Source organism: Mandrillus leucophaeus, unplaced genomic scaffold, assembly GCF_000951045.1.
Source record: "Mandrillus leucophaeus isolate KB7577 unplaced genomic scaffold, Mleu.le_1.0 Scaffold93, whole genome shotgun sequence".
Taxonomy (NCBI): Eukaryota; Metazoa; Chordata; class Mammalia; order Primates; family Cercopithecidae; genus Mandrillus; species Mandrillus leucophaeus.
This window is the reverse complement of record NW_012110141.1, coordinates 4,078,007-4,093,686: the sequence shown is the minus strand read 5'-3', so window position 1 is coordinate 4,093,686 and position 15,680 is coordinate 4,078,007. Positions and strand designations below refer to the sequence as shown.

Sequence of the window (15,680 nt, the reverse complement as noted above, 5' to 3'; positions counted from 1 at the left end):
TTTTGCTTTTAACAAATATTTTGTGAACAATTCTTTTGACAGATGTTTTCTTACTATCGTATTAGAGATACATCAAAGACATATAAAATGTTAACAGTATGATACCATAGATGTACATCTGAAACTGCCTTTGGTAAATTATGACAGTAAGAGAAATCTGACCATTGACTGCCCATCTTGCTTCTAACCTCCAAGCTTTCCTTGGTCATCCTCAGCATAAGCCATGCTACTTTGGGAGGAATTTAGTTTATAGTTTAATTTTGAAATAAGAATAATAATAGTCCCGCTGTATAACTAATTGCCTCCCTGTTTGAGTATTGAAATTGCCTTTGTAAGACTGATGAGAGGTCACAAGACAGGTGTAGTTTCTACAGTCCCTTACTAGGCAGGGGTAATCAGGCCAGAGGTCACAAGATTTGTGACTTTCTCAGTTGCTCCTATAGATAACATCTAGGATTGTTCTTTTTTTTTTTTTTTTTAAAAAGTTTTTCAGACTGATCCCGCCCAGACTCATGACTCAACTAATCTGTTACTCCGCCCAGAGGCATCCTCCTGCCTTGGCCTCCCAAAGTGCTAGGATTACAGGCATGAGCCACTGTACCTGTTTTTTTTTTTTTTTTTTTTTTTTGAGATAGTGTCTTCACTCTGTCACCCAGGCTGGACTGCAGTAGCACAATCTCAGCTCGCTGCAACCTCTGCCTCCCAGGTTCAAGTGATTCTCCTGTCTCAGCCTCTTGCATAGCTGGGATTACAGGTGTCCGCCACCATGCCCGGCTAATACAAGCAGTTCTTTGTAGCAGTGTGAAAATGGACTAATACATCATTTCTCCTCAACACTGTCCTGGAGGTATGAGTAAATGTAATAATGCACAATAAAGAAATAAAAGATTGGGAAAAAAAAGTAAAATGACCTATGTGCAAAAGACAGGACTTTCTACACAGAAAGTCCTATGGACTCTACAAAGCAACCATAGGCATACCTCATTTATTGTGCTTTGCTTTACTGACCTTCAAAGATATTGCGTTAAAAAACATTTTTTTTTTTGGCTGGTCCAATGGTAGTGGGTTATCAGAAGTTATTAACATAGTGTCATTAAAGTTGGTATACAACCCCCCACTACTAAATTTGACTGGTTTAAAAACAATTTTTTTTTTTTAACACATTCAAGGTTTGCAGCAACCCTATGTCAAAAAAAGTCTATAGTGCCATTTTTCCAATAGGATGTGCTCATCTTGTTGTCTCTCTGTGTCATATTCTGGTAATTCTCCCAACTTTTTTATTATTGTTGTATGTGTTATATAGTGATCTATGATCTTTGATACTGCCATTGTAACTGGAATGCCACATACCACACCTAGGTAAGACAGTGAACTTAATTGATAAATGCTGTGTATGTTCTGACTGTTCCAATGACCATCTGTTCTCCAGTCCCTCTCCCTCTCCTTGGGTCTCCCTATTCCTTGACACACAACATTTCCCTGACTGAAATCAGACCAATTAATAACCCTACAATGGCCTCTAAGTGTTCAAGGGAAAAGAAGAGTCACATGTCTCTCACTTTAAATCAAAAGCTAAAAATAAAGCTTACTGAGGAAGGCATGACAAAAGCTGAGCTAGGCTGAAAGCTAGCCAAGATGTGAATGCAAAGGAAGAGTTCTTGAAGGAAATTAGAAGTGCTACTCCAGTGTACACACAAAAAAGAAAGCAAACTTGCATTATTGCAGATCTGAAGAAAGTTTTAGTGGTCTGAATAGATGATCAAAGCAGTCACAACATCCCTTTAAGCCAAATCCTAATCCAGAGCAAGCCTGAACTCTTTTCAATTATTTGATGGCTGAAAAAGGTGAGAGAAGAAAAGCTTGAAGCTAGCAGAGGTTGGTTCATGACGTTTAAGGGAAGAAGCCATTTCCATAACATAAAAGTGTAAGCTGAAACAGCAAATGCTGATGTAGAAGCTGCAGCAAGTTATCCAGAAGATCTAGCTAAGATCACTGATGAAGGTGGCTACACTAAATGACAGATTTTCAATGTAGAACCAACAGCCTTCCATTGGAAGGGAATGCAATCTAGGACTTTTATAACTAGAGAAAAGAAATCAATGACTGGATTCAAAACTTCAAAGGAAAGCTGACTCTTGCTAGGGATGAATACATCTACTGACTTTTAAGTTGAAGCCAATGCTTATTTAACCATTCCAAAAAATCCTAGGGCCCATTAGAATTATGCTAAATCTACTCTCCCAGTGCTCTATAAGTTGAACAACAAAGCCTGGATGACAGCACATCTATTTACAGCATGGTTTACTGAGTATTTTAAGCCCACTGTTGAGACCTACTCCTCAGAAAAAAAAGACGCCTGTCCAAATATTACTGATCACTGACAATGTACCTAGTCACCCAAGAGGTCTGATGGAGATGTACATGTAGACTAATGTTGTTTTCATGTCTGCTAACACAATATCCAATCTGCAGCCCATGGATCAAGTAGTAATTATGACTTTCAAGTCTTATTAAGAAACACATTTCACAAGGCTACTTATGGCTGCCACAGATAATGACTCCTCTGATGGATCTAGGCAAAGTAAACAAAAAGCCTTCTAAAAAAGATTCATCGGCCGGGTGCGGTGGCTCACACCTGTAATCCCAGCACTTTGGGAGGCTGAGGTGGGCAGATCACCTGAAGTCAGGAGTTTGAGACCAGCCTGACCAACATGACAAAACCCCATCTCTACTAAAAAATGCAAAAATCAGCTGGGCGTGGTGGCACATACCTGTAATCCCAGCTACTCAGGAAGCTAAGGCAGAATTGCTTGTACCCAGGAGGTGGAGGTGCAGGTGCAGTGAGCCAAGATTGTGCCACTGCACTCCAGCCTGGGCAACAGAGCAAGACCCTGTCTCCAAAAAAAAAAAAAAAAAAAAATTCATCATTCTAGATGCCATTAAGAACATGTTTGATTCATGGGAGGAGGAGGTCTCAAGATATCAACATTAACAGAAGCTTGAAAGAAACTGATTCCAGCCTTCAGGGATGACTCTGAGAGGTTCAAGACTTCTTTGGAAGAAGTAACAGCAGATGTGGTGGAAATAGCAAGAGAACTAGAATTAGAAGTGAAGCCCAAAGATGTAACTGAATTGCTGCAATCTCAGGATAAACTTGAATGGAGAAGGAGTAGCTTCTTATGGATGAGCAAAGAAAATGGTTTTTTGAGATGGAAAGTACTTCTGGTGAAGATGCTGGGAACACTGTTGAAATTACAACAAATGATTTAGAATATATCATAAATTTAGGTGATAAAGTACAGGCACGGTTTGAAAGGATCAACTCCAATTTTGAAAGAAATTCTAGGCTGGGCGCGGTGGCTCATGCCTGTAATTCCAGCACTTTGGGAGGTCATTCCACTCTAGTCTGCGTGACAGAGGAAGACCCTGTCTCAAAAAAAAAAAAAAAAAAAAAAAGGAAAAAGAAATTCTGCTATAGGTAAAATTGCTATCGCATGCTACAGAGAGATCTTTTGTGAAAGGAAGAGTTGATCAATGTGGTAAACTTTATTGTTACCTTATTTAAGAAAATGCCACTGCCACTCCAACCTTCAGCAACCACCACCTTAATCAGTCAGCAGCTATCAATATGGAAGCAAAATCCTCCACTACTAACAAGATTAAACTCACTGAAGGCTCAGATGATTGTTAATATTTTTTAGCAAGAAAGTGTTTTTAAAGTATGTACATTTTATAGACATAATGCTATTCACACTTAATAGACATAAACAGTATAAACATAACTTTTATATATACTGGGAAGCCAAAAAGTTTGTTATGACTTGCTTTACAACAATATTTGCTTTATAAATCTGTTATATCTCTTGTATGTCTGTACTAGAATTTAATGTAAATTCAATAGTGTCACAGGATATAAGGTCAATGTTTAAAAAAATCGATATGTCTACGTACTAGCAATGTACAATTAGAAAATGCATTTTAGAAACCCATTTATGATAGTGTTAAAAAATGTATTTTAAAATTAGACAGTGAAATACACATTTAACAAGAGATGTGTAAAACCTATACAATGAAAAAGAAAAAATGTTGAGAGACATTAATAGAGGCATAGTGGGATGCAGTAATTTCATGGTAGCACAGATTAGCAATTCTTGAACTATTTTCAGAGGATTCTAGGCTTGAACAAAATACTAAATATATTGACGGTAAGGGGAGCTATGTTTTCACTAATACAGAAGAGAATTACAAATATGCAAAGGAGAAAGACTAGAAGGTACTCCAAAGTTGGACTGCAACTGTAAGCAGTAGCGTGAATTCATGGTGCACATATGGTATCTAGTCTCTAGATAAATATGGAAATAAATATAGACATAAGGGTTTGCATGTTAGGACTTAGAAGCAATGAGATACCAGCAGCAATGAAAACACCTAGTATCCAGAGCTCGGTGTCTGAAAGAAAATAGGATTTTTGGTTAAAGGACTGATTATAAGGCCCAAAAGGATACATTCAAGATGCGCCTGTAACATCTTACTATGGCAAAACGAAAGAAATGCTCAAAATACAATGGCAACATATCAAAATGACACAGGAGTCAACCTGAAAATGGTCTCACTGGCCAAATATGGGGCAATTTGAGCATTAAAATAGTAATGAATTGGCCGGGTGTGGTGGTTCACATCTGTAATTCCAGCACTTTGGGAGGCTGAGGCAGGCGGATCACTTGAGGTCAGGAGTTCAAGACCAGCCTGGACAACATGGCGAAACCCCGTCTCCACTAAAAATATAAAGAACTAGCTGGGCATGGTGGTGGATACCTGTAATCCCAGCTACTCGAGATGCTGAGGCAGGATAATTGCTTGAACCTGGGAAGCAGAAGTTGGAGTGAGCCAAGAGCATGCCATTGCACTCCAGCCTGGGCAACAAGAGCAAAACTCCGTCTCAAAAAAAAAAAAAGTAATGAATTAAAATACGTAAAACAATTCTATGAATCTATACTGATACAACAAACAAATAAATGGAAGAGAAGAAAAAGTTCTTTCTTATAGGTAGAATGCTAACTAATAAACACAGAAGGAATGACAGCGCTAGAATCACTAATGGCTCTTAAACCTACTAGGTAGGATTTCATGAGGAACAGAATATCTGCAATCTCAAAGTATCTCCACACAAACAATTACAAAGGGAAAAAATAGTGCACACCACCCCACCCGGTTAATTTTTGTATTTGTAACAGAGATGGGATTTCAACACATTGGCCAGGCTGGTCTCGAACTCCTGACCTCAAGTGATCTGTCTGCCTTGGCCTCCTAAAGTGCTGGGATTAGAGGCATAAGCCAACACACCGGGCCTATTATTTGTTTTTAACTTTGTAATAATGTATTTCCTTTTAGAAGATTTTGTCTGAGTAACAAAAAGTGAGGTGACTGAAAGAAAAACAAGAAATAAAACTATAGATAGTACTCAGATTTGGCAAAATTTACGTTGCAGGTAACAGTATGTAGAAATGGCAAAAATCATGAAGATGATTTGTAATTTACTGAAGGATGAGAAATGGTACTATAGTATATACAATTACAGGAGAAGGTCATATAGAATAAATTTCACAATTTAAAATGCACACACAAATTATAGGAGAAAGTTCTGATTCTATCTGATAAGCAGCTATGGAAAAGTGTTACAATACAAGAAAAAAGAATCCAGGTCAAATGATCAGGAATCTATATTGTATCATCAACATATGGTTTAAATCCTTAGTGCAGAGGCAGAATGAGTTTTTGACACAAGGAGAAGTAACAGGCTAAGCAGGCCATTTGCAAAATAGAGATCATTTAATTACACCTGACTACATGCACTTTACAATGTATCATGTCTTAAAAGACATGCAACCCAAGCAACTTGAATTCTCCACTGAGCTCTTTCATCAGATTGATAAATCACTGGTTAAGCTTAAACACCTCTAACATACACAAATTTTTAACTTTTTGGAGTCTATTTTATAATTTTATACAGCCAACCTTTTTATCCAGTCACCTTTATGTTCACATACCTTGCCACTCCCAAACCAGAAGTAGGGTAATACGATAAAAGCCAAAGCAAGTCAAGACTCTTTCCAAGCACTTGTGTACCAGAGAAACACAGGACCACTTGGGCTGATTCAGAATCCTCTCCTCACTTAGACCAATTAACAAAATTGTTGAAACAAGATATACAAAAAAAATCTAAACTTAACTTTTCTTTATAAGCCTTTTAAAGAAACAGAAGACATGCAAAAGGAGTAGGAAGTCTTACAGACAACATATAACTAACCATATATATATAAGAATGTCATATATAGCTAACAATATATTATACTACATGTTATGTGGATTATATAACATTATAATAATGATAAGAGTTAATAACTACTGCTATAAGTACCTTTACATTTATTAACTGACTTAATCCTTACAACCATCTCTTGAAGTAGATAATGTTACCCTTCATTTTATAGACAAGAAAACTGAGGCATAAAACATTTAGGCAATTTGCCCAATCCCAGAATTAGAAGCAATCCCAGAATTCAAATCCTGGTAGCCCAGCTACAAAGTAGACATTCTTAACTACTAAGCCTTACTGTCTTTCAGTGGCTTAGATTTTTGGTCAGTGGCCTTTCTCTAGACAGATACAGGGTTCTCATTCTTTTTAAAGAAGTTTTATTTATATTAATAAGCAACATTGTACTGATTTTCCTTTCAAAGTAAAACTAAGTTCATTACATTTTCACAAAAAGGATATCCAAGACCAAAGGTCCATTATGTTTTGTTTTCTTAAAACATGATAGAATTACTCTTCACATTAATTTCAAATGATAATTTCAAAATGTTACAGATGGAATATTATGGGATGGTTTCCTTTTATAAAGCAAATCAATTGACCCACAATGCCATAAATAGGAAAGAAATTAGCAAAACTGATTTTGCATAAGAGTGAACTGGCGGTAAAATTAGCTGTCACATTTTGCTCTAGTGTAAAACTTCAGTGCTGAAAGATAAGAGTCAAGTGAATCAAAGTGTTATGTTGGTTAGTACTTGCCTCTTTGAGGAAAACCTCCATATCTTCTTGACTTTCAAATACAAAGGCTCTTAAGTCATTTGATGGAATATGATTTTCAATATATTTGGCATTTTTATTATCTTTCATATTGATCTAAACAAACAAACAAAAGGTCGAATTTCATGAAACCCAACTGATTATTAAAACATGTTTATATTAAAATTGGATTTAATTAGATTGTAATACTTGAGAAAAGATAAAAAAAGAAGTTGGTATCAAAGAGTTATTTTAAAACATCTAATCCATTACTCAGAAACAATTAATACAGTACATGGTTAAACAAAGGCCAAGATTTGAACAGTGCATATTGATTTTGATACTATCTAAGAAATAACTTTAGTTCCTTTCTAGTCAACACATTGAAAATATTTCAAACAGTCTTAGATTGTGACTTGAGTGTAAACATTTCTTATCCTTCCCTACACTTTTCATATTTTGTTAATCAAGAGAACTTCATAGATGGAATAACTGATAGGTACAAAAACACAAAGAACTTTAAACTTTATAAAACTAATGGGAAAAAAAAAAAAAAACCTTGCTATGATTTATTTGTAACTACTACTGCCCTCAAGAGAAACTTGCAGTTTATATTACCGTAACATAATCTTATTGATCTATTTTACTTTTTTCTTCATTTTTTAATTTTTTTGAGACAGAGTCTCTCTGTCACCAAGGCTGGAATGCAATGGCGTGATCTCAGCTCACTGAAACCTCTCCCTCCCGGGTTCAAGCAATTCCCGTGCCTTAGCCTCCCGAGTAGCTGGGACTACAGGCATCTGTCACCATGCCCAGCTAATTTTTGTATTTTTAGTAGAGACAGGGTTTAATCATGTTGGCCAGGCTGGTCTCAAACTCCTGACCTCAAGTGATTGGCATGCCTTGGCCTCCCAAAGTGCTGGAATTACAGGCGTGAGCCACCGTGCCTGACCTATTGATCTATTTTAAAAACATCAGGCGTGGTAGCACTGATAACCCCAACACTTTGGGAGGCCAAGACAGGAGGATAACTAACACTGGAAGCCAGAGTTTGAGACCAGCCCAGGAAACAAAGTGAGACCCTGTCTCTAAAAAAGTTAAAAAAAAAAGTTAAAAAAAAAAAAAATTAGCCAGGTGTGATGGCTCTACCTGAGAGGCTGAGGTGGGAAGATCGCATAAGCCCAGGAGTTTGAGGTTACAGTGAGGTATGATGGTGACACTGCACTCCATCCTGGGCGACAGAGGGAAACTGTCTCTAAAAGGTAAAATAAAGTAAAAATGTGAATTAGACAATTCTGCACGTGAGGCTCAATGCTATGGAAGACACTAAGATAGGTTAGGGAAAAAGCTACTTCTGGAAGTACATAATCTATTATTTATTGCAGATGAATAAGTATGTCAAAAGCAGAGCATGATAAAACTCCCATTAAGAGAAGCATATAAATATAAAAAGTACTATCTATGGAATTTTAGAGATCGATTTTTTCCAAAACATGGAAATCAGCTTTCTTGAAAAAATAATAAAAGGGGAGGTATTTATGTACTATAATCTATTACAAAGCAAACTAGCTGAGTTTGTGCTCTGAGGTCAGACAGATGTCCTTTCAAATTATATGCTTGACCTTGCTCAAGTACTAACCTAAATCTCAAAAACTTTCATTACTTTCATCTGTAAGATGGACATAGTAAAACAGTTTACACCTCATAGAACTAAATATGGATTAAGAGATAACATAATTAAAATAATAGTACAGTGCTTGTCACATAAATGTTGGCCAATAGTGCTATTTTAAGTTATACAATATCAATCAGTATAGAAAAATGAGAAAACAGATACACACAAAAATTAAAACCACATGAAAACCATCATCCAGGCATAAACACTATAAACAACGAGCCTATTGTTCCACAATTTCAGGCGGGGGGCGGGAGGTACTAAATTACTTTATTGGAAGAAATGACACAAATAAAAGAAAATGTATGTGGGTGTTTAGAATAACTTATAGAAAGGGTAAAAGTAACCCCAAAATGACCACAGAAAGTCATCTTTTAAAAAAAAAAAATAGTTATAGACAAGTCAGCCTAGGACTTAGCTCTCATGATCACATTCTCCCAGATTATATTGGTTTTTTTCTATTTTATTTTGAGACAGGGTCTCACTCTGTGTTGCCCAGGCTGAGTGCAGTGGTGTGATCACAGCTCATTGCAGCCTCGACCTCCCAGGCTCAAGCAATCCTCTCACCTCAGCCTCCTGAGTTGCTAGGACTATAGGTGCATGCCACCACGCCCAGCTAATTTTTATTTTTGTAGACACAGGGTCTCACTATGTTGCCTAGGCTGGTATCAAACTCTTGGACTCAAGTGGTCCTCCTGCCTCGGCCTCCCAAAATGCTGGAATTATAGGCATGAGCCAATGCTTCTGGCCCCAAGGTATATTTATTAGAAATATTCTGCCACATCAGATTCCAAGGCCCCCAGCTTATATAAACTGGTTTACATGGCAATTCAATTCTTTGATGGAATTTACCTGCTAAGGAAGACTCAAGGAAGTCACATAAGTAGGGGTCATTTTGGTCACTGGCCAGTTTGTGTGGTTCCAGTAGTGACTTACTTACACTTTTTTCCAATGTAATACACAGTCTATTGCATTCACAGTTTGGAGGTTTCCCTGATATCCTTAAGGAAGACTTATTTATTTGTTTGTTTGTTTATTTTTATAAGATGGAGTCTCACCCTTCACCCAGGCTGGTGTGCAGTGGCGCGATCTTGGGTAACTGCAACCTCCGCCTCCTGGGTTCAAGCTATTCTCCTGCCTCGGCCTCCCAAGTAGCTGGGACTACAGGCACATGCCACCATGCCCAGCTAATTTTTATATTTTTTTTCTTGAGACGGAGTCTAGCTGTCACCAGCATGGATTGCAGTGGTGTGATCTCAGCTCACTGCAACCTCCAACTCCTTGGTTCAAGTGATTCTCCTGCCTCAGTCTCCCGAGTAGCTGGGATTACAGGCATGCACCACCATGCCCTACTAATTTTTGGATTTTTAGTAGAGATGGGGTTTCACCATGTTGGCCAGGATGGTCTCGATCTTCTGACCTCGTGATCCGCCCCTTCAGTCTCTCAAAGTGCTGGGATTATAGGCGTGAGCCACCGTGCCCGACCTGTTTTTATATTTTCAGTAGAGATGAGGTTTCACCATGTTAGCCAGGCTGGTCTTGAACTCCTGACCTTAGGTGATCCGCCCACCTCGGCCTCCCAAAGTGCTGGATTACAGGCGTGAGCCATTGTGCCCGGCCCTTAAGGAAGATTTAGACACCTTGTTGGCTCTGCAGGTTCCAGTTTCTTGGGATGTTCCCTCTCTTCATGAGTTCAGTGAATAAAGTATTTGTCAAAGTTCTCCAAAGAATTTCACAGTCATATCATCACAACCAAAGTAGCAAGATACAGATAGGTAGATATAGGAGATGCAGCACTCTGTGATGATCTGGTGGTTGATGGCAGCTTTCTGCTTTATAATTTTTTAAACAAAATTTTTCCACACATCCTATTCCATAACCTATTTTATGATCTACTAACATGTCACAAATTTATTTTTATATTAGTAAAAAGAGACCTACAGCAGCATTTTAAGGGCTGCATAGTATTCCATTATAAGGATATAAAGTCATTTATTTAATCAGTATCTTCATAAATTTTCTTTTTTTGCTCTATCATTTTGCTATGATAACCACTACTGTGAGGAGTTCATATGGAAATCTTTGTACACTTCTCCAATTCTAGATTGGAATTGTTAAAAATAAATCCTAGAAATAGACTGCTAAATAACCATTTATACGACTAAAATTTTAAGTTTGCATATTGCTCACTTGTGTATGATGGTAGTGGCATTTCAACTAGACCTAGAAAGGTGAGTAAACTGCATGGAAGATATGAATGTAGGAAGGTGGCAGGAAAGGTGAAAGGTTAGTTTGAAAAGGGTAAAAAGCAGACTATATCTCTTTATCTCAAAGATTTGAATGTAATTTAAAATGGAAATATATGCCAGCTAGTAATCTGACTTGGTGATATATGCTACTATTAGAAAATCAAATGACAAGAAGAGACAAATCTAATACAGTTCTGAAGTATTATTTTGACACTGGCATTTTAGTAAAAATGTTAACAATTACACCTGCATTATAACTTTCATAAGGGTCAAAATATTTTTTCTTACACTTTCTTTCAATCCTCATCAGACTAATCAAATGTCTGCTATTTTATGTCTGCATCTAAAATAGAAATTATCTTCTTGATCTAGCAAAAATATTCTAATATTCTAATAACACGTGAATAAGAGAGTGTTACGAATATTAACTTTGCTAATTTAAGATATGGTAAAAAATTGAAAACTATATAAAATGATTTTTAATAAAGTATAATACAAACATGAGTTACAGAGAATAGAATTTTTCAAGAATCCTGAAAGGATGTATTCTTTTCTAACGAAAAAAAATTATCTAGCAAAAATAATCCTTATGTAATCTTAGGATAAGCTTTAAGTTTGCTCTAACATATCATTATCAAAGAATGTTAGTTTTTTACTATTTCATCTTTTTATGTGTGCAAAACTTACTATTTTAAAGAGTCTGGATGGCAATCATCTTAGTAAATCCATGGTCACACTTCACTAGATGATTTATTAAATAGAGCTTCACCTATTCTTGATGACGCACAATCATCAATAAAAGCTATCAAATATTTTATGATGTCGATAAAGTACTGGTTTTATTTTCGAAATCCTAAGAACGCCCTTTCTTTGTAGCAGGTGATTTTCTTGCCTATCCTCTTAGATTTCTTCCTTTAATCAACATATTTACAGCAGCTTTCTACCTCTTCAGCAGGTTTTAATCTAATCCCTACTATAATCTAATAACAAGTGCCTAAAGGAACCAGCTAACCATACTAATTTTCTACATGATTCTAGGTCAATAAGTTGCTGGTTTTATACCTCTTTCTAGAAAAAAGCACAGGTTTCATGACAGTTATTACCCTCATTAATCAGGGAACCTTTAAAAAGCTCATGGATGGATTCAGCAGTATGCCAGATGCCACAAGTCAGATCAGGTAAAACCAGGGTAATATTGGGACTAAACATCTTAAAACAAAAATCTATAATGATTACAATAATAAAACAAATACCACCAAGATGAACAAAGTTTCTTACCGTGAGCATTATGGGCTCACAGACTCTTTGTTTAAATTTGTCTCTGTTACTTCTTAGCCATAAAACAGCATCATACGTATCACGGAATCTCTGTCTTAGCTTATCTTCCTTCTGATTCATAAGATTGTCAAAACGTACAATATGATCGTCCACACCTAAAATTGTAAAACAAAACAAAGTCTTGTTTCTCTGAAAATTTTAATTAGTGGAATAATCTAATAATAATACAAAAGAATACCCTAGATCTAAAGGTTACAAACACCATTCAGCAAGTACTTCATATAGTGGAAAAGATGTGACCTGAACAAATCATTCTATAATGTCCAAAAACCTGGGAAAACACAAAATCCTGAAACTATCAAACATAAAAAACAGGTAACCTACAAAAACAAACAAACCAACCCACAAGGAAAACACTACATTTCCTATCAAAAGACAAATAGCAATAGACCCTCAAAATTCTGGAAGAAAAATCAATATTTTCATTCTAGAACTGTATATACAACACAACTAAAAAAGGGGGGATGATGAAATAAGAATATTTTAAAGGGTGAAAAGACTCTGAAGTTAATTCCCAAATATGTCTTCTTAGAAGGTTACCTGAAAATGTACTCCAACAAAATAAGGCCATGATGTAAGAAAATGAGACATAGAATTCAGGAATAGGTTTATAACACAGAAAAGGCATGAGAGAAATTACAAATGATAAGCATGCAGGCCTCAAGATCAACCAGTTTAAATGCAAGGAGAAGGACAGAAGGCTACAGAACTCAAGAGAATGCCTGATAAGACAGCTTTTTTTCCCCTCTTCCAATTAAGAAAATGCTGAAGCAAATTAAAAAAAAAAAAAATTAAAAGCTTTTTAAAAGCTATCAATGAAGGGAAATTTAATTATAACACACTACTTGGTTCAACCATGAGCAAGTTTAATAAACAATACTTAGTATTTCTAAACTTCTAGAATTAACCCATAAATAAAGCACATAAAACACTAAATGTTTTCGGCCTTGAAAATATAAAAACCGGGTATAAATGAGATAATCTGGAACGTGAGAAGGGAGGGAAGTAAGAAGCCAGGATGGGAGGGAGTACGTATAGCTTATGAAGTGTGGATTGAAGCAATACTGACAATTGTTAAATGACCAAAAAAAGATATGTATATTATTTATAATAATAAAAATCATTATTAATAATCCTATTTGAAGAATTGTAATAGAGATGTTTTATAAGGTAAAATCTACATCTAGAGTAAATACAAAAAGATAGTGTCTAAAGTTGATTAATCAAGCAATAGTGAAATAAGAACATGACATATATGGAAGGACTACTAGAAAAAATCTGCTTAAAGAGTTAAAAGTGCTTACTCTTGATTGGCTTTGGAGGTAAAAAAAAAAAAAAAGGGGCTGTGCCACCCTTCTAATCCTTCTAGTTCTTCTTTTTTTTTTTTTGTTCGCCATACACATCTAATACTTTGATAAACATATAAAAATGTTTTTTTTAAAACTGATCTTAGTCATATATATTGAGCAGACAGAATACAAAATCCCTATCCAAATACCACACATCTATTCACATGGTCTACAAAAAAGAAAACCAAAGATGAAATTGGACAGGTTTCAAGGAACTAAGCTAATAGAAGGTTACGAAGGCTAGAATAAAGAGCTTAAATTTGATATGAGTAATACTGAGTGACTCTGTAAAGAAAATAAAGCTAGGCACTTATAGAGAATTAAATCAATTGCCATAATCTGACAGAAGACAGTGGTCAGCTATCATGGGAAATTACAGTATATGATAGACACAGGTAATTAAGGTATGAAGCTGGAAGAACTGAGTTGAGCTTCCTCAAGAAGGCAACTTGAACATTTTATAGAAAATAATTACCAGCGAAAGAAGAAAGCCCATCAACAGAGATATATCTACATTTTATAAACATTTCATTCTAACTTTATGAAAACTTACTCTTTTTCTCCTTCTCTAGAGTTTCCCTCTCTCTTCGCTTATCAATTATCTCGCCTTCACATAATGCCTTTTCATCCTGAATCCGTCTCAGATCATTTGTAATGGCATCAATCTGGGGCTGAAGATTCTCGCAGTTTTCCGTGGTCTTTAGTTCATTTTGCAAATCCTCTATCATTTTGCGGGTATTACTTATTCTCCTCTGTCGGTCAAGCTCTTCATTTTGCTTTACTGTTAAAGCCTGCTGAATTTCCTCAATCTAATAAAACAAAAGTACGTTAGTACTTGAGACTGTTTTTCTCTTGGTTTATAAGACTTTTGTAGTAATATAGCTTTTAAAATGCAAACAATCTAACATAGGTGTTTTCCTCACTAAAATGTGTCCTGTGAGAATTAGACTAGCACATTACCAGTTCTACCAGACTACCTGTATCTTTGTTTTACACATTCACTAATATATCTCAAATACTTCAAGTGGTGCTCAGTATATAATCAGCACTCATTAAATATTTCCTAAATAAAAAAAATATTTTAAAAGCCCAACGGATTTCTAAGTATTTACAGGAAGTACATACTACCTGCCATAAGACCAAAATTAAAACAGTCATGTGGCTTATGTGATACAGTTTCCATAAATAATAAAAATGATAATAAAGATTACAAGTCACCCCATTACAGGTTGAATATCCCTGATCTAAAAATCCCAAACCCAAAATTCTCTAAAATCTGAAATTTTTTTAGTGCTGACATGACACCACAAATTACCCAGAACACATTATTTTTTCACTATATTAGTTATATGTCAGTTTTTACTGTTAAGCATTTATGTGTGAATAAGTATTTAAAAATGACTGTTTATGAGTAGCATATAAATACAGAGTCAGGAATGATGGTGATGCCATCAACCACAGATCATCCACATGGGTGGCTGAAACAGCGATACCTTTATTTCCTCATGGTTCAACATACACAAACTTTGGTTCATACACAAAATTAGTAAAAACATCATTCAAAATTACCTTCAGGCTATGTGTATAAGGTGTATGTGAAATATAAATGAATTTTGTGTTTAGACTTGGGTCGTATTCTCATGATACCTCATTATGTATATGCAAACATTCCAAAATCTGAAAAAATCTGAAATCCAAACACTTCTGGTCCCAAGTATTTTGGATAAGAGATACTCAACCTGTAATTTGAAACAGAAATAAACTATTTTCTTCCAATGGAAATATTTTCTACCAATACTTCAGACTAATATTGTGAGATTTTAATCATCAACCTATGTGTTTAGATTCCTTCACTTATATTCAGGGTAAATTATATTTTTAAAACCAGCTATGTAAGTTGCCACTTGATGTCAGTGAAATTTTTATCAAAACCATGGTCTACCTAAGACAGAGTAAAGATTTTCTTTAAGACTCACACATATAAACAAATATACACGTAT

The 15,680-nt window shown here is 35.7% G+C and overlaps 1 protein-coding gene across 1 annotated transcript in view; it reads right to left on the bottom strand.

The window, feature by feature from the left end:
- The window catches only part of SMC5 (structural maintenance of chromosomes 5), a 112,808-nt gene that overhangs the window by 47,939 nt on the left and 49,189 nt on the right, over positions 1–15,680 (bottom strand). The window contains exons 9-11 of the mRNA XM_011970154.1: positions 14,234–14,489; positions 12,272–12,426; positions 7,073–7,186 (exon numbers count right to left, since the gene is read on the bottom strand). Of these exons, the coding sequence (XP_011825544.1) occupies positions 7,073–7,186; positions 12,272–12,426; positions 14,234–14,489 (525 nt within the window). The remainder of the gene's footprint in view (positions 1–7,072; positions 7,187–12,271; positions 12,427–14,233; positions 14,490–15,680) is intronic.